Source organism: Dendrobates tinctorius, unplaced genomic scaffold (genome assembly GCF_039654945.1).
Source record: "Dendrobates tinctorius isolate UK_male_01 unplaced genomic scaffold, ASM3965494v1 ptg000070l, whole genome shotgun sequence".
In the NCBI taxonomy this organism is placed as follows: Eukaryota; Metazoa; Chordata; class Amphibia; order Anura; family Dendrobatidae; genus Dendrobates; species Dendrobates tinctorius.
The window spans coordinates 32,566,197-32,586,842 of record NW_027361738.1 but is presented as its reverse complement, the minus strand read 5'-3'; the positions used below and the strand labels follow the sequence as shown (position 1 = coordinate 32,586,842).

Genomic DNA, 20,646 nt, shown 5'->3' with positions numbered 1-20,646 from the left:
ATAAGTGATCGCACTCCATGAAGAATCGCTCATACATTTATTAGCTTATATATCCTCATATGAGAGAGTTACGGTATGTTATATTGCTGTAGTAAAGAAACAAAAAATATACTATATAAAAAAGCTGTGAAGTTGTAATATGGTTTTAGTCAATTTTATTAACTGTTATTTGAATTTTTTTTTCAAACTATGTCATCTTATTAATAAGTTTAAGAAATCAACGTTCCATAAACAAAAATGTAAATATTATATTTATTCTAAACCCAGTAATCGTTTAGCTGTTGCATAAGCTATGTCTCGGTAAACTGGTCACCATGCCTGTGCTTCGTTTATTATAATGTGGTGGTCACCTATTTGGAGAAGGAGAAGGTAGAGAAAGACATTATTTTACCCATACAGTAATGTTCTGGAAAATAATGTAAGCACTAGTAGCACTGTCTCCCTATCTCTTTTTATAGATACTGAAGCCGCAGATAATTTTTGCATTCTTATGTCTTTCAAATAGCAATGTCCTCTATTTTGCTGTAAATTCTATTGGCACAGATAGTGCTGCCTCCATGTTTCTGTTTGTAGATGTTGTGAGCCCAGATACTACTGCTCCCTTTTTCTCTCTGCACTTTTTTATTTCCATAAATGATCAAGGTAAAGATGGTTTTGCCTCTTTATAACTAGTTTAATCAAATATTCTAATGTCCCCTTATTTCACCCTGTACATTACGTATGTATCAGTACTGCCTCAATACTTCTCTATGTAAATAACAAAGTTTCTCTATTTCTTTCTATAAATGGTTGTCACTAGTGTGAAACGCCAATTTGGAAGAACTGTGGGTAGAAGATCACTGCGTATTGTGAATCACAGATCTTCCATTAAGCCCGTGTGTTTGGATCCCATATCAAATGAATTTGGTTTCCTTTGGTGCTGAAAAGGTTAACAACCTTTTCTATGCTGGTTGGAAACATGCAGCTCCATTTCAGCTGCTTCTGATCTGATTGTTAACTCTTCCTATAAAACTTAGCCAGACCCTCTCTGTCCTGCCAGTGAAAGCTCTGCTTCCTTGCTCTTAGGAGACACTGTGCTGGGTGCTAACCCGAAGTAGTTGAAGTTTGGAGTTGTGGTGTTCTGTGTCACGGGGTTACAGAGCGGAGGCAGAAGACCGCAGCGTCTGGTTTCTCATACTCCGCCTCTGAGAAGAAGCACTTCTCCAGTGTATTAAAGGTGATGGTTTCTTTCAGGAGAACAGGAGTTAATCGGCCATGCTGGAAATTCCTGCAGTCAGCTGTGCTCGGTTAGCCACTCCTCTCCCCTATAAAAGCTTGACTCGATTACCAAGTCCTTGTCTGAGGTAGCATTAGCTACATAGAGCTGGAGTCGGAGAAGCTGGTGGTTGGAGAGCTGGAAGAGTTTATTAGCGACTGTTGCTTGGTTTGTACGCTTGGAAATTCCTTATCCATTCCCGTTTACTTTCTTCCCCCTCCCTACACACCCTGGTGAATACCTCTGTTATATATGAGTGTATATTTTGTGTGAGTGGAGTTTTCTTTTTACCCTTGGTTTTTGTCCCCCTGTCTATCCGGTTGGTGTAGCGCCTCTCTTCCCTGGATGGGGGAAGGGGACAGATGTAGGGCTGTTGTAGGCGATAAGGCAAGGGCGGAGACCCCGGCATCTTCGCCATCTGATGTATCCAGGGCAGGGCTGCCACTAGGAATTTTGGGGCCCCCTTTAGAGTCTGCCCAGGCTCCACCCCAGCCCCGCCTCCACCCCTCAAACAGTCCACAGTCCCACCGCCCTCTCTTAGAAAAACTCCACTTCTCACCAGTCACACATTAACAGTTCCCATCACCAGATCACACATATAGCCAGCAGCTATTGTTTTGGTCAAAAGATTTTTTAAGCCGCCATCACAACACTGTAGACACTTTTGACCGAGCTCTACTCTAACCTATTAAATATTTTTTAAAATATGCAATACAATTTAGGTATATTTTTATTTATTTTTCAATTTTTAAAATGACCAATAATATCACATACAAGGAACAAATACCGCTACACCATGACCAGACCACATATTACTATCACAGTAACCGAATAATATCACATACAAGGAACAAATACCACCGCACCATGACCAGACCACATATTACCACCACAAAGTGACCAAATAATAGCACATACAAGGGACAAATACAGCAACACCATGTCCAGACCACATATTACCACCACATAGTGACTGAATACTACAATACTGATCAGTAAAAAAAACGATATTATCACCATAAGTGCCCTTATACCCAGGAGATCTGTACTTAGTATGCAGTGTCTGTGTACAGATAATTTAGTGATCAATGACATTATACACAGGATCTCTGTATATAGTATACAGTGTATAGTGTCAGTGTAACACACTAACTCACCAGTGATGTCTCTAGGTGAAGTCCTTCATCCTTGCTTTTCATCTTTCATCCAGCACAGATCGCCATCACTTCTTCCAGCCAGGGCTCATCTCTGCAGGAAATAACACAGTTATCTAGAGCTCCGCTTGCAGAACACATTACTTATTTTTTTCCCAACTTCTACATTACATCACATGAAGAAGAAAAGACGACATAGTATCACTCTACACAGTAACAGGACCTTCCCCCATTTAAAACAGTATACTCAAAAAATAAAATAACATCACTGCAGTAATAATATCACTTAATTAGCCCCTATGGTAATAATATCCCCCATCCTGGCTCCCGTGTGTCTCATTCCTGGCTTCAGCCATATGTTTTCCCATCCCATTGTGCCTCATATGAGCTCATCTGTCTCCATCGTATCCATCCTGCCCCATGATCCTGCACCATGTGTCTCCCATCCTGTTCCCTCCTGTGTCTCACATTCTGCCCCCTTCTGTGTCTCACTGTCACATTCTGCCCCCTCCTGTGTCTTACTGTCACATTCTGCCCCCTCCTGTGTCTTACTGTCATAGAAAATTAGGAAGGGGAAAGGGAAATTTGTGCTCACCAAAATAGTCCTGTAAGCCGGTCGTGCCTAGGGTTCAAATGGCTGACCACCATGTGTTGCAAACATGAAAGGAGAAGGAAGATCCGGCACTGGAGACTTGATAAAATCCACGATGAGTTTTATTCACATAATTTCAAGATAAAACCATAAAGGGGAAAACAGACCCCCACGCCTGACGCGTTTCGAACCTTACACCAGGTTCTTCCTCAGAGATTATGTGAATAAAACTCATCGTGGATTTTATCAAGTCTCCAGTGCCGGATCTTCTTACTGTCATATTCTGCCCCCGTGCCTCACATTCTGCCCCCTCCTGTGTCTCACTGTCACATTCTGACCTGTGTCCATTCTGCCCCCTCCTGTGTCTCACTGTCGCATTCTGCCCCCGTGTCCCGCATTCTGCCCCCGTGTCTCGCATTCTGCCCCTATCATGTCTTGCATTCTGCCCCTATCATGTCTTGCATTCTGCCCCATTATGTCTTGCATTCTGCCCCATTATGTCTTCATTCTGCCCCCATGTCTGCATTCTGCCCCCATGTCTGCATTCTGCCCCCATGTCTGCATTCTACCTCAATGTCTGCATTTTTCCCCCATCATGTCTTGCAATCTGCCCCCATGTCTGTATTCTGCCCCCATGTCTGCATTCTGCCATGTCTGCATTCTGCCCCCACGTCTGCTTTCTGCCCCCACGTCTGCATTCTGCCCCCATGTCTTGCATTCTGCCCCATGACTTGCAATCTGCCCCCATGTCTGCATTCTTCCCCCTATCATGTCTTGCAATCTGCCCCCATGTCTGCATTCTGCCCCCATGTCTTGCAATCTGCCCCCACATCTGCATTCTGCCCCCACGTCTGTATTCTGCCCCATCATGTCTTGCATTCTGCCCCCATGTCTTGCATTCTGCCCCCATGTCTTGCATTCTGCCCCCATGTCTGCATTCTGCCCCCATGTCTGCATTCTGCCCCCACGTCTGCATTCTGCCCCATGTCTGTATTCTGCCCCATCATGTCTTGCATTCTGCCCCCATGTCTGCATTCTGCCCCCATGTCTTGCATTCTGCCCCCATGTCTTGCAATCTGGCCCCATGTCTGCATTCTGCCCCCTATCATGTCTTGCAATCTGCCCCCATGTCTGCATTCTGCCCTCGTGTCTGCATTCTGCCCCCATCATGTCTTCCATTCTGCCATGTCCAGCATTCTGCCTCAGCCCCCCGGATTGCCGCTTTCAATAAAAATTAAAAAAACTAAAAAAAACAAGTTCTTCTTACCTGGCCGCGCTCCAGCGGCGAAGCTCCCACCATGCAACTGAAGTGCGCACTCGCCGGCAACTGACAGTGACGTCAGACGCCAGCGACGTGTGCGCTGCGGCTGACGTCAGCTGCCAGCCTCCGATTGGCTGGCGGCTGTTAACTATTGACGTGCGGGCCCGCATGTCAATAGCATTCAACTGCCGCACCGCAGCATCGCTAAGAGCCCGGTTTAGCCTGCCGGTAAGGGGCCCGGTGAGTAGATGAGACGGGGCCCGATGCGGACCCCCTCTGCCCACCGGGCCTCATACGCCTGTCAGGGCAGTAATGCCCTGATGGCGGCCCTGATCCCGGGGAACAGGGAGGGCTAAGGCGCCCCCTAGTGTTAGGGCCAGGAATGGTGCCCCCTGGTCCCTTGCCAGTCAAATCGTGACATTCTGTAGTTTACTGTTGTGCGTGTTTGTTTATCTCCTTTTCCCATTCAGTTTATTCCTCCCTGTCCCTATCCTCCTCCCTATTGTTGGTTGGTGCTTTTGTATGATAGAGGTTTTTTTTATTCCTCTTTTGTCTTTGTGTGGGGAAGGGGACAGATTAGGGTTTTTACAGGAGCATAGTAAGGTCGGAGACTCATGCCTCTCTACCTTTAAGAGTACCCCCAAGATGGGGATAGTTTGGGTCTCAGCTCCAGGGACAGATTGAGGCCTCTCTTTCTTACTGAAGTCCGTCACAACGCGAAAATGGTGTCTTGTAGGCATAGACCATATTGTCTCCCTATCTCTCTGTAAATAATATAGGCACAGATAGTTCTTCCTCCCTGTCTCTCCCTGTGTAGTGAGTTATGGAGCAAAAGTAACAAAATATTTAGGATATTATTGTAAGTGGATAGCAAATTTCTCCCTGGAAATAATGTAAGCACAGATTGTGCTATATCTTCATTTCTCTCTAGATATTACAGCCTATAAGATTCTCACCTGTTAGTCTCAGCATGGGTAGCACTATCCTTTTTCTTTGCATAAATGATCAATGTAAAGATAGTTTTGCCTCCATGTAAGTAATGTAAACACACATTCTACTGTCTCTTTGTTTCTTCTTGTAAATTATATGTGCGCTGATACTACGGTACTAGCCCCTTATTTCTTCTTGTACATCATATGCTGTAGGCATAGATCATATTGCCTCCCACTGTCAATCATGTGGGAACAGATGGTACTTCCTTCCCAGTCACTCCTTGTGTAGTGACTTATACAACAAAAGTGTCAAAACATTTCTCCATCTTACCCATTCTGTGATGCCATGGAAATTGGACTCAGATGTCATCCAAGTGCAGCTCAATGTTTACCACACTCACTGACTTGCAAAGCCAAGTGCGATCCAAATATCAAATGCAAATTGGGAATGCTGCAATTTTTTTTCATCAGACACACTCTGTCCCAGAAAAAAAAGTCAGGCCTGTGCACGGCCCCATAGACTAACTGGCTCTGGTGTGATATTTTGTCAGATCGCACTTAGGCTACTTTCACATTAGCGTTTTTAGCGCAGCGTTTCGTACGCAATAGAAATGCATGCAAAAAAGGCATCATGTGTTTTGCATGCGTTTGCGTTTTTTAGGCGCATGCGTTTTAACCAGTTTCTAGCCATGTTAACGCTTAAAATGCATGCATTTTTTAACGCAGGCGTGCGCATATCCATGCGCACTCCTGCGTTCCCATAGACTGTAATGCATTATTTGTCGCATTCCGTGTGCAAGTGTGCGCATGCGTTTTTTTACGCCGTTGGACGGACCCAAAAATGCAACAGGTTGCGTCTGGCGTGCCTAGGCGCACACCTTAAAAAAATGCATGCGCAGGAAAACGCACACGAACGCGTGCAAACGCAAGACAATGCGCCCCCCATGTTAAACATAGGTGCGCATGTCGCATGGACTCGCACGATGCGCTGCGCAAAAAAAACGCTAATGTGAAACCAGCCTTAGACTGAGAATACGATCAGTATCTCAGTACGTACTGATAGACTTTTCTTCCTTTGCATTATATTGTCATTATGATGCCGACCTGTCAGACACTAGTCTGTTATTATTTCATTAGATGATTATACTTCTGAAAGCAAGTGACAAAGCCAACTGGTTCAGTGGGACCCTGGAAAGAACATGAATCCCCTTCTATTTATACCGCAGTCACTGATTGATCAGGTCGGATTACACAGGTAACGTTAAGCACCGACTGAAGGCGATGTCTCATCTGACTGAAGATTCCAGCTGGTGACGCATGGCTTCCAGGGCTCGTATTATACCGCGCACATCATTTATTACATCTCATGTCTAACCCATGGGGGCTTTAACGTCTCAGTGGGTAGTCTAATGGCAGTAAAAGCATACAGCGAATACATTGCTGGATCGTTTTCCATTGCTGAAGCGATCGGTCAGCAGTTGGAGATACACCATGCATAATTTACTGACTGTCATATTTAATTGACATTTATAATTCTCTGTCACTTCTGTACTGTATAATAACGGGTCATGTACCGATACATTCAAGAAGGCAGGGCGATGGCCGTTTCCCTTTTCTCTGCAAAAGGGATCGTAAGGCATGTAAAAATGGAAATTTTATTAGAAATTAGGGAAATTCTCTTTTAAAGGAAAGGCCTGAAGGAAAAGGGAAGCTAGTCCAGCACGACTCCTCCAGTCCATTACAGGGACAGACACTGACAGTGCGGGGCCCCTGTGCCATAAATGCGTGAGTCCCCTCTCAAAGAGACAGCAAAGATACAGAAAGAAACATCCCAGACTCACGCCATATAGACACTAGTCACACGTTAGACACGCTACATAGACACTGGTCACACACTAGACACGCTACATAGAAACTAGTCACACACTAGACACACGCCATCTAGACACTGGTCACACACTGGACACTGGCCATATAGACACTGTTTTTTTTGTCTATATGGCACTGTGAATGAGCATGGTGTTCAGCACAACAGTTTGACTATGTGTATACATATTGTGGTAACCTATAATATTCATTTATACTGACTTTGTGAGCCATATTATATATATTGTTATGCTCTGAGAGGACTGTTTTTGTGGGTTGTCACTGCTTCTATATGATGGCATGACTAGTCTTGTGTACCTGTGGTGGTTTTAAATGTTTTTATTCTGTGTTTTGTCCTATTGTAGTGTGTATATTTTGTATTTTTTGTATTCAATAAAAGAAAATGCTTTTTACTTGTGGGTTTTCCCATCCATGTGGGCATGATCTTATTCTGGATAATATATAGACACCAGTCACACACTAAACAAACACGCCTCATAGACACCAGTCACACACTAGACATAACACACATAGACACTAGTCACACACTAGACACCAGACACAGACACTAGTCACACACTAGACACCAGACACATAGACACTAGTCACACACTAGACACAAGACACATAGACACCAGTCACACACTAGACATAACACACATAGACACTAGACACATGACACATAGACACCAGTCACACACTAGACACCAGTCACACACTAGACATAACACACATAGACACTAGACACATGACACATAGACACCAGTCACACACTAGACACCAGACACATAGACACCAGTCACACACTAGACATAACACACATAGACACTAGACACATGACACATAGACACCAGTCACACACTAGACACCAGACACATAGACACCAGTCACACACTTGACACCAGACACAGACACTAGTCACACACTAGACATAACACACATAGACACTAGTCACACACTAGACACAAGACACATAGACACTAGTCACACACTAGACACAAGACACATAGACACTAGTCACACACTAGACACAAGACACACACTAGTCACACACGCCACATAGACACTAGTCAAACACTAGTGGGCCTTTCCCACCTTCCTCCTTATCCCCACTGGGACTTTGCTGCCCCTGTCCAGGTCTGGCTATTCCCCTGGAGATCATGGTTTGACTGCACATTCTGTGCCTCTCAGCTATTATGCATTTTCATACAGGTCCTTTCCTGCATTGGTGATTTCCTTGAAGCCATGTGCACATTTGAGGCTAGATAGGAGAATTTCTCTCTTGATATTTAATATACATAAATTTCATTATGCTTGCATGATTATTTTGTTTATATTGTATAATCATATTCTGGCAATTTATTGTTGCATTATGCTTTGTTTGTATTGCTGGACAGGGGTTTCTTTATTGCCCATTATGGGTGGGATATAGTGTCCGTGGGGCGTTTTGGTGGTGTTGGGTTATTGGTTCATGAATGTATTTTAAATGTTTTTAATCTTATTCGTGTCCATTGTGAAATAAAGGTTTTTGCATTTTTTACATATGGATGTGCTTACCATTATTAGCCTAGTCTTTCTCTCTTGTCTTTTTGGACTAGTCAAACACTAGACACAGGCCACATAAACACTAGTCACACACTAGACAAAAGACACATATGTGTGGCGCCCCTGAGGGTTCAGTCACCACAGAGGTACTGCACCTCATCCAGAGGTGTAGTATCCCACTACCCAGGTAAGGTGGAGGCACCTGACCGCACTCTTACACCTGCATCCAGCATTCACTTATAGCAGCAGGGCACCATGGATGGACCCTAAGGGAGGATGATCTCATCCCTGCTGGATAGGAAAGGGTGTTGGGAGGTGGGTGGAGCTTAAGGGTTGATAGCAGGAGAACTAAAAGGAAGTGAGGATCAATTCTCCCCTAGGGGAAGAAGTGGAAGGACGTAGTCTGAGCAGCTCCTGGTTGGGAGGAGCTGCTGGACGGAGTATCTTTGGAAGGAAGCTCCCTGTAGAGGGAAGGGATCCCAGAGGCACGGGCAGAGTGTAGGCCTCCCGTGGGGCTCGTTCCACGCTGATGGCTGTCAGGTGCAGGGATCAGGTCGCAGAAGGGTCTCGGCCCCTAGCCTAGTAGAGTGGACAACAGGACTCAGCTAGAAAGCCGACAGCTGTGGCAACTTTAGGGGCCACAGCCACCAACCACAGTTTTATTCTCCAAAAAGGCAGCCAGAAAAAAGCAAGGGAACGCAGAAAGGACGTTACCCGACAGGACCCGCGGCTGCTGGCCTGAGACACTGACTGTGAGGTGCTGGGAAGGAAGAGGAGTAAAAATCAGCACAGTGAGATGGCCAGGAAAGGCATATACTGAAGGGAGTGCTGGAAAAGTGTTCTCCATCTGCCTGGAAGTTGGCTGGGCCCCTCACCTGAAGGACGCAGCACCAAGCGGGCATCTGCACACAAGAACTGTGAGTAAAGCTTTGGAACTGCATTCAGTTGTGTCCTCTGAATTCTTTCCTCAACACCCACTCAGCACTGCTACATCTGCTAACATCAAACATAACATCTCTTCTGTTACAACTGCCCTGGGACTAAGCTCTGCCTGTGGAGAGCTATTCCATCTCTGCTGCATCCCACCATCAGTCCCAGTGGATCTGTATTGCAGCGCTGGTCACCTCTGATCAGATACCACAGGTGGCATCACAAACACCTTATAAACTCTATTACAAACTCTTTATTTTCATCCCTTGTAAATGTACTCCTTTTATTGGACGCCCAGGGCCACGGACCGGGTCACCGATGCCGTGACACTGCCCATTTAAGAAGCGGCCCTTTACCGAGTACCCCACTGCCCTGTCGGGCGCTTCATAGACACTAGTCACACACTAGACACACGCCACATAGACACTAGTCACACACTAGACACATGCCACATAGACACTAGTCACACACTAGACACATATAAACTAGACACACGCCACATAGACATTAGTCACACACTAGACACATGCCTCATAGACACTAGTCACACACTAGACACATGCGACAGACACTAGACTCACGCCACCTAGACACATGTCACATACTAGACACATAGACACTAGACACATAGACACTAGTCACACACTAGACACACATTGCTATATAAATACTAATCACACACTAGACATGACACATAGACACTAGTCACACACTAGACACATGCCATATAGACACCAGATGACACACACTAGACACCTGGCGCACACACTATTCAAAGTGCATATTTTAATCATTCATACAGACATGTGAATACTACACACATCACTCATCACAAGCATCCCAATTACCTTACACTCATCACTCATATTTTTATACCCACCAGTCTTCTTCGGCAAGTAACACACAGGGAAATTTTTAACCGATCGTGCTCCCAAACTAAGCCACACCCATTTCCTGGTTTAGCCACACCCCACTGTGTTGCCAAGCCCAGTCGTATTGCACCTGAAGGGGTAATTTTACACCAATCCTTTTGCCCATCTGTCCGGCCTCTGAATGCCTGGCATTGATGCACAGCAGGGATGGGCCTCTTCCCCCTCTGGGCTTGTTTGCAGCTGAACCAGCTACATAGGTGGTGTGTCCACCCCTGATCCATTAGATATTAGAAGCTGAAGCTACATTATATACAGAAATGAAGGGATGCGTCTGGATTAGATAAATTGCATTCGGGCTCAGTGCCCGGCAGCTCTGGTTCACAATGAAATAAAGCTGCATTAAGTGACCTTTGCAATACTGAAATGTAATCGCGACATTGACCTGTTGTTTGGCCTGAATCACATCAGGAGTAATCGGGGTGTGCAACATTTCTGCATCACTGAAGGAGTCATGTACCCCTAAAAATAAGCATGTGTCTCAGTGTCTGAGCATGTGTAGTTTTCACTGTGTGTAGTACAATTTTTGCTAAAAAAACGATCCCTAGTAACTCATTGGGGGATAACAAAAGGTGTAAGGTGATCAATTTCTGAGATTAAATATCTCAGGATCGTATCTGTATGCAGAAGTGTCAATTTGGTGCCAAAATCTGTAAAGGATCAAACATTATGCACACTTTACAATACGTTAGACGCACTTTATATAGGAGGAGGATACAGGTTTGGGGCCTAGCAGTCAGTAGGATAAGGAATATCTTGCTGATTGCTTGGGGTCCAAACACCGAGACCTCCAGTGATCCTGAGAACGGGAGTCTGGAACCACAAGAACGGGATATATCTTGAATGGAGTTGCGCATGCTCTGCCTCTATTCAACTCATTGTCAATGGGACTGCCATAAATTGGAAAACACTGTTGACAGTGATCAGCAAGTTATCCCTATACCTATGGACAGATGATAACTAAGGATTTTGGGAAAAAACCCTCTAAGGCTGGGCTCACATAGCATTTGCCACTACATTCAGTGGCTCTAATGGGGCTTATATCCATATGCCCATGAAACGGGATTCGGATGTATGTGCCAACGCAGCCATTGACTACAATTATGCAGACTGAGTCACAGTGTGCAGTGTCATGCATTATTATCAGCCGTATAGGCCTATTGGAGGAAGGCAGGAAGATGTAGTTGTCTACGTCTTCCTGCCGCCTCAATTGGGCATACACAACCAAAACATGATACATGACTGAGCACCGTAATGCATGCAACTCACTTATACGCTGATATTGGAAATAATTAAGCCTACAACACAGAAAAGCTAAACCCACACACTACTGGTACCTGTACAGACTAGACAATTACTAGCCGCACAACTAAAAACACCACCATTCTTGGCTCCCGAGGGGTTTGTCGTAACTCCTGAGGAACCAGACGGGAGGCCACTGTGCACAGCTAACCAGGAGACAGAAAGTGTACAGAGGGAAACGAGGACTCAGTGTGAGGAGACTTAAAGCATGTGCATGAAGGGGAAATAAGGAGAGCTAAGGAGAATATTAATAATAAATAAAACAATAATAAATGAAACAAAAATAATCACCCATCAATCTAACTGAGGAAAAAAGGAAAGGTAGACAAACAAACACACAGCAGAAATACAAACGGTGTTTGCCTAGCAGGGAGAATCCCTTCTCTGAATAGCTGGAACTCCTTAGCACTAATCCATATAGCCAGCAAGGTAGTGTGGTGAAGGGAGAATATATATATAGCCCAACCCAGAATGTGATAGGGCAACCAAACCAGGACAATGGGAAACACCTGAAGAGAAGAAAACCCAGAACGGAAATAATAAAGGCAATAGGAACTATCAGCATAAGCACAGGGAAGAAAGGGGCAATAGCTCAGCATATTAACATATGAACCTGTTTTGGGCTATTTAACCTTTTTTTAACTGTTGATGTACAAAAAAACAGTTTTCATATGGATGCAAAAACAGATATATTGATTACAAATATATAAATCAGCTGTTTCTTCAGGATGATTTTACATATGCTGAACCCGGCCTTATTGCAGTTCAGATGAGTTTACCTTCTAGTCTAGGCTCTGTTCACATGTGCAGCAGTTATCTCTCCTTTTGTATCCGTTTTAGGATTAAAACATCCCAGTGCAGAATCAAATTCATTTGTACAGGAACAGAAGTGTTATAAAACAGCTTCCTTTCCAGCCACTGTTTCTTAAGCTGGATCAGGCCTGCGCAACTTTTTTGTCTGGCCAAGAAAAGGAAAAAAATAAAAAACAGCAAATGGATCCGTTATGTATATATTGAAGTGTATGGAAAGCAGATGGTCTCCATTTTGTATCCGCTTGTAACAGATCCAATTTCTTTTTAATATTGGATCTGTTACAAAGAGATGACAACTGGACACGTGAACAGAGTCTTGGGAGATGAATGTAAGAGATATAAAAGTGTCCTGGGATATCCTTTGCCATACTTGACCTATCAGTTAGCAGAGTGATTACGACAAGTGGCTGTTTCAAGGTCAAGTGACATCGTGTGCTGAAATCACAATTCTTCGCGTCCGCAATGTTACTGTTTACCCTCCTAAATGAATGAATCGCACCTTGAGCACACAAGAACCTGCCAAAAAAAAAAAAAGAGGAAGGAAAAAAATGGAACTATAGCGCGCACCCAGTGCTCCGGGGGTTAATAATCGTGCGAATATCTCGCTGATCAAGTGGCATTCTTGTTAAGCCCCAGGTCTTTTGCTTTCGGGTGAGAGAGCGTTTTCTATTTTGAATGATCATGCTGCTGTGACATGTGGATCTGCTGGTGACCGGAGAGCACTTGACATGAACCCGTAGCCAGCATATGCTTTCCTGCTTCAGCAATGGGCACAGCGCACGAGTCAAAATAGCTGCGTGATGTCACATTATAATGAGAATGTGCTCCGGCCAATTGGTGCCAAGAATTGTCTGGACAAGGGTGGATTCCTTTTACAGTCTTTTTAAAGAGACATTATTCGCAACCGCACATGACAATCCCCTGCCTGACTTTTTTTTCCTGATGTGGAATTTTATAAAAGGAGCCTTATCGGTCACCGCTGACCTTCCCCACGCAGGAAGATCTCGTGCGGAATCCGCAGCCTCTTTCACCACTTAAGGAGAAGAATTCAGTGTGTGAGTCGCAGATCTATAGCAGAGCTTGTAATGCAGGCTGCCTGGGAGAATCTGCTCCATACTTCCTAGGCTCCAAGGCGTCCAGCGATCAACAAGTGGATTTCTACACAATCTTCAGTCTTAGATTTTTTTTCTCTATGGGGTGTTATTATTTTTAGACTTTATTTTTTTTTACATATTTGACAAAAATAATTTTTTTTTTTTCATTTGTTGTGGATATGATCTGCTGAAGAGGAATTACTTACTGCCCCCCTGATGAAGCGATTTGGCAGTCTTAGAGGTAGCAAGAAAAGAAAGGATCAGGGACGGGGCACGGAGAGACGTCAATCAGAACCTCATGGACTCCTAGGTATGAAGTGCACACCTTGTTGTGTTAGGGTTTTGCATATACAAAGTTGCCTTGATTTCCCTAATATGCCCTATACCCTCAGGCTTCCTTATATTTACTCACATTGGCCACTGCAAGTAAATGTACTTTCTATACAAAGTGATCTTATACGTATATTAATGATACATCACTTAAAACAATTGGGTAAATATAATAACATGCATTATATAATCAATATGCGAGAATTTTAGCAAAAAAAAAAAAAAAGAGAAAGATTGCTGACTGTAGAGTTAATGGAGTCATGTTAAAAGTAATTTTATTCAGTTTCCATGTTTTATATACCGTATATTATTTGCATTATTGTGGGAAGTTGTGTCATCGACAAGTGTGAGATAGATAGGTAGGTAGATAGATAGATACTTGAAGAGGCAGCACTCAAAAAAAAAAATCATGAGGAATACTTGACTTATTCACCCAATTTAAAGAAACATTTCAACCTAAGTAACATGGTAAATAAAAGGCCTTTTTTGGCTAAATAATTTTTTGAGCGCACACTCAGGCTACAGTATGGGCAGATATAACATTAGTACAGAGGTAAGGGGGCCCACTGCCAACTCTAGAAAAGATGGAATTGTGCATTATGATGAGATACGGGCAGCACAGTGGCTCAGTGGTTAGCACTGAAGCCTTGCAGCGCTGGAGTTCGAATCCCACCAAGGACAACATCTGCAAGGAGTTTGTATGTTCTCCCCGTGTTTGTGTGGGTTTCCTCCCACATTCCAAAGACATACTGATAGGGAATTTAGATTGTGAGCCCCATCGGGGACAGTGATGATAATGTGTGCAAACTGTAAAGCGCTGTGGAATATGTTAGCGCTATATAAAAATAAAGATTATTATTATAGATATTGCAATGAGCCCATATATTGTTCTTGCACACAGGCCCTTTTCCACTTGTAGGCCTGCACCCCAGCTATTGGACTGATGCTGTTTAATTTCGTTGTGTAGATATATACACAGAGTGTAGAATTATTAGGCATGTGAGTATGTTGACCTTATGATCACTTTTATGCAGATTTTCCAACTCTGATTCTAAGCTCTATCTAGAAACAGGAAGTCTCTTTTCCCTGCGGGAGTCATCATTAGAACTACAATTCTACATCATTGCAAAGTCCCTGTCAGAGGGAAGAGAGGAACAGTTGGGTCAGGACAGGAGTTGGAGAAGGGGATGAGTTATACAGGAAAATTTGACCTGTTTCTACATAGAGCAGGGGTGGGCAATTAATTTTCCTGAGGGGCCACATGACAGACCGTGACTGTTGTGGAGGGCTGAACCAATAGGCTGAAATTAATTCTGCTCGATATTAATATAAATATATTATCATTATTATATTATTGATAATTATATTAATATTCATTGTATCACTTAATATTGAGCAGAACTAAGTACATAAACTGCATGAACACCACACAACATCCCCATATACTGCATGAGCCCCACACAACCTCCCCATATACTGCATGAGCCCCACACAGCCTCCCCATATACTGCATGAGCCCAACACAGCCGCCCCATATACTGCATGAGCCCAACACAGCCGCCCCATATACTGCATGAGCCCAACACAGCCTCCACATATACTGCATGAGCCGCACACAACCTCCCCATATACTGCATGAGCCCCACACAACCTCCCCATATACTGCATGAGCCCAACACAGCCGCCCCATATACTGCATGAGCCCAACACAGCCTCCCCATATACTGCATGAGCCCAACACAGCCTCCACATATACTGCATGAGCCCCACACAGCCTTCACATATACTGCATGAGCCCCACACAGTCTCCCCGTATATAGCATGAGCCCCACACAGACTCCCCATATACTGTATGAGCCCCACACAGCCTCCCCGTATACTGTATGAGCACCACACAGCCTCCCCATATACTGCATGAGCCCCACACAGCCTCCCCATATACTGCATGAGCCGCATACAGACTCCCCATATACTGTATGAGCCCCACACAGCCTCCCCATATACTGCATGAGCCGCATACAGACACTCCATATACTGTATGAGCCCCACACAGCCTCCCCGTATATAACATGAGCCCCACACAGTCTCCCCATATTCTGCATGAGCCCCACACAGCCTTCTCCATATGTGGCATGGGGGCCACACAGCCTCCCCATGTGCTGCATGTCACCCCCACAGCCTCGTCATGTGCTGCACAACATCCCCACAACCTCCCCATGTGCCGCTTGTCGCCCCCATAGCCTCCCCGTGTGCTGCATGACGCCCCCATAGCTTCCCCATGCCCATCCAAACATCCTATACATACGAAAAAAAAGAACACTACATACGTTCTTCGTTGCTCTGCTTCTCTTCCTATCTCCAGTGCGCTGACTCTCTGCAGTACACAGCTGACATGATGAAATTACGTCATGATTAGTGATGAGTGAGTATACTCGCTGCTCGGGTTTTTCCGAGCATGCTTGGGTGTCCTCCGAGTATTTTGGCGTGCTCGGAGATTTAGTTTTCGTCGTCTTATCTGCATGATTTGCGACTTGTAGACAGGCTGAATACATGTGGGAATTCCCTAACAAACAGGCATTCCTCACATGTATTCAGCCTGTCCAGCAGTCGCAAATCATGCATATGAGACGATGAAAACTAAATCTCCGAGCACGCCAAAATACTCGGAGGACACCCGAGCATGCTCGGAAAAACCCGAGCAATGAGTATACTCGCTCATCACTAGTCATGATTGGTGAAGGAATTGGCCTGAGGCCCCTCCTCCCCCAATGCATTCAGTGCAGGTGGAGACAGCGAGCGGACGGGCACGGTGCGGCCCACGGACCTCTGGTTTCCAGCCCCACGGATGTCTCGAGCCGGACTGAGACGGCCAGAGGGCCGCACTTTGCCCAGGTCTGACATAGAGCTTATGTGCACATATATTCCCTTATAAAAGCTAGATTCGTTATTTTCAAAATACCTTAAAAAACACCAACCCAGTGAAAAAAGGTATATACCCAGATATACCAGGATAAAAACTACCCTAGCAAGTACCCTACAATAGCCTATAATGATTCCTGCCTGACTGTGGAGGTTGGCACCCTAAAAGAACGATTTTGGCACCCCCACTCAACGTAAGCTATCCCTCACTCTCCTATTGCACCCTACCAATAAAGGTGGGAAAGCAATATTTAATGAGGAAGAAATGAAGAGAGTCTTTATGATATTATTCTCTGAATATACTCCAATGGCTCAAAAAGACTGCCCATTCACAGTTATACTCTGATAAAAAAACGCGATAAATACCCCCAGAAACATTGCTTATCTGATAACCAGTCCAGTGTTGCCGCGAGACATACAACATTAAAGCAATCCCAAAGATTGGTCACTCCAAGAGATTATTGATAAGACTGGGGCATAAGTCCATATACAGTAGCACACTAAAGGCCCCGTCACACACAGCAATCTCGCTAGCGAGATCGCTGATTTTGTGACGCCACAGCCATCTCACCAGCAAGATCGCTGTGTGTGACGGGGATCAGCGACCGGCCCCCTGCCGGGTATCGCTGATCGTGCACTATTGTGCACGGCCGTTTTTGTGATCGCTGCTCTCCCGCTGGCCAACACGCATCGCTGCATGTGGCAGCGGGAGCCAATGATCAGCGAGGCTCCCAGCGCTGAGAGCTGGTCTCTAAGGTAAATATCAGGTTACTAAGCGGCGTGCGTCACTTAGTTACCCGATGTGTACCTTAGAAACCTGCGTTCTGGCAGCTCCCGGCGCGAGCACGCAGGTTTCTAAGGTACACATCGGGTAACTAAGTGACGCACGCCGCTTAGTAACCTGATATTCACCTTGGAGACCAGTGTCCTCGCTGGTCCTGATCACTGGTGAGATCTGCCTGTTTGGCAGCTCACCAGTGATCATGTAGCGACGCACCAGCGATCCTGACAAGGTCGTATCGTTGTCGGGATCGCTGGTGCATCGTTTAGTGTAACGGGGCCTTAGCTCAGTCCCTGATGTAGACTATGCCCACTTATGACCAAACATATGTGCAAAATCTCAGAAAAATGTTCGCAATACAATCCAATTGAAACAATGCAGACAATAAATCATATCATATTAATCTCTCATGGAGTAAAACTTATCATGAGTCAAGTGCATCCCGACGCGTTTCCCCGTTGGTGACACGGTTCATCAGGAGGCTCAACAGATATGAATGCTGGATGCCATAATAGATGATCACTTCCAGCATCCATACCTGATGAACCTCCTGACTCATGATAAGTTTTACTCCATGAGAGAAAAATATTTTTTTCTGAGAGAATACTGACATAGAGCTTAGTAGGCTTCAGCTATTCCGTATTTAATCACGTGATGTCATAGACCTAATGGAAAAGACAAGAATTATCTAGGTAGAAAGACAAAATGAGCAATTGTAAGTGCACAGTGCTATATAATATGATGACTGCAATATAGTAAGAGGATAAAAACTTTGATGGGAGGAGGAGGCGTGCTTCTGTATTTGCAGATTGCCAATTAGACCTTATTTATGATATGTCCTGTAAGAACAGTGATAATAACAAATATTGCAAGATAATTCATCTCAACCACTACCCTATATTGCTTTCATGGCAGGCGGTCAGTGGGCGTCTTATAATGCTCTGTGTTTTTATACTGGAGCAGAATAGTTGCCTCTGAGCGGATCATGTGTTAGAGACATTCGGACCCCCAGAGGTGAAGGCAGAAATTTATACAAAGCTCTCAACGAGGAAAACCTGCGAAAACTCTGTAAAAGGAGGAAACGGTAACAGCACAACTCTCATTTTGAAAGGGCACTATAAGAAATGAAAGCAATGATGAAATAATTAATTATTCCCCAAAATCTTTTCTGACCTTTAGGGAAGTAACACAGAGAGGTTTTCTGGTCATATGATATTCCTTTTGCATACGTCATTTATATCAGATTGGTGGGTGCTCAACATCCGGCTTCAGCAGTTATTCACTATGACGGCAGCCATATGTAAAAAATGAATGGAGCCGCAATGTGCCAATGTCGGCTGCTGCACATCAGCTCCTATTCCAGAGAATCATCGAAAGTTTAATAATGTCATAATGTCTGTAAAGCGCTGTGGAATTAATGGCGCTATACAAATTAGTAAAAAATAAATATCATATCACTGGAGAACTTCTTTAACCCCTTCCCAACTGGGCAATTTAGCGCTTCCTTATTTTCCCTCACCTTTTTTCCATGAACAGCTGTGTGAGGGCTCATTTTTTGTAGGATGAGCTGTAACTTTGAAAAACACCATTCATTTTAACATGCAATGTACGGGAAAATGGGAAAAAAAATTCCAAGTGCATTGAAAATGCAAAAAAAAAAAGAATTCCACCCTTGTTTTTTGGAAAAAAAATAAACAGACAGCTTCAAGCTGGCAACACTCCATATAATTATTATATAACGCCTTTTTGCTTTTACAATTAAGCTTTCATCAGGATTATATCACGGGGGATGGGAGCCAGCAATCATGCTATTTAAATGCTGATTAAATGAAATCTGTCACCCCTTTTTTTGAATATGGGCTGCCGGCACCGACATCAGGGGCTTATCTACAGCATTCGGTAATGCTGTAGATAAGCCCCCGATGTAACCTGAAAGATAAGAAAAAAGAGTTAGATTATAATCACTGGAGGGGGCGGTCCGGTCCGATGGGTGTCGCGGTCCGGTCCGGCGCCTCCCATCTTCATACGATGCCGTCCTCTTCTTTACTTCCTGTCGTGGCTCCTGCACAGGTGCACTGCTCTGCTCTGTTGAGGGCAGAGCAGAGTCCTGCAAGGCACAGGTGCCGGGAGAGGTCCGGCGCCTGCGCACTGCAGTATTCTGCTCTGCCCTCAACTTTTGGTGGGCCACTGTATGTCCGGGTACCAGTGGCTGTTGTTCTGGTGTATGAGGAGGAAGGATCCGGTCTCAAGGCCGCAGCCACGGCTGAGGAGTTGAAGTCTCCGCCGGGGGCTGTGCACCCCAAGCTGTCAGCGGTCAAGGGTTGTGCAGTACGGTCAGCGTTTCCTGTCTGCAGTCGCATAGGGTCGGCGTCCGGCGGCGGTAAGCGGTCACTGGCGCTGTTGCTGGGGGCAGGATAGTACACACTCAAGCGTAGTCTGCCATCTGGAGGAATGTCCGCAGGGAGGGAGCAAACCTTCACCTTCCGCAGCTCCTGTCTTCCCACTAAAAGCCCTGGGTTCCCGCGCTCAGCCCCTTTTATAACAGACCCGCCCTTGGCAGCAGGGGTCACAGGTCTGTCCCGGTCAGGTTCTCTGTCCCCCTGCAACACTATTTGCAGTCCCAATGGTTCCGGCCCAGAGACACCGTTGCCTCTATTGTTCTGGTCTTTCCTCCCACATTAGCTTGGACAGATATAGGCTGCTTCAGATCCACAATAATATATCATATAGAAGCTGGAGAAAAAGTGGAGACAAATCCGCGCTGTCAATGGAATCAAGAGCAGAAGGAGAACGTAGAGATTCAAATGCGGTTTTTATTTATCAACGTGTTTCGAAGCACAACTGCTTCTTACTCCAGACACAGCAGTTGTGCTTCGAAATGCATTGATAGATAAAAACGCATTTTAATCTCTAAGAATAATGTGAGATGTTATTTTATCTAGA

General features: G+C 44.8%; 1 protein-coding gene across 3 annotated transcripts in view; it reads left to right on the top strand.

Annotated features, from left to right (window-relative positions):
- The window catches only part of PRKAG2 (protein kinase AMP-activated non-catalytic subunit gamma 2), a 357,046-nt gene that overhangs the window by 190,974 nt on the left and 145,426 nt on the right, over window positions 1-20,646 (top strand). The window contains exon 1 of one of the 3 annotated variants that reach the window (XM_073581561.1): window positions 13,866-13,983. The exons of the other annotated variants lie outside the window; for them this stretch is intronic. Coding sequence (XP_073437662.1) covers window positions 13,890-13,983 — 94 coding nt within the window. The 5' untranslated portion in view covers window positions 13,866-13,889. Of the gene's footprint in view, window positions 1-13,865; window positions 13,984-20,646 lie in introns of those variants that run through there. 3 annotated transcript variants of the gene reach the window in all.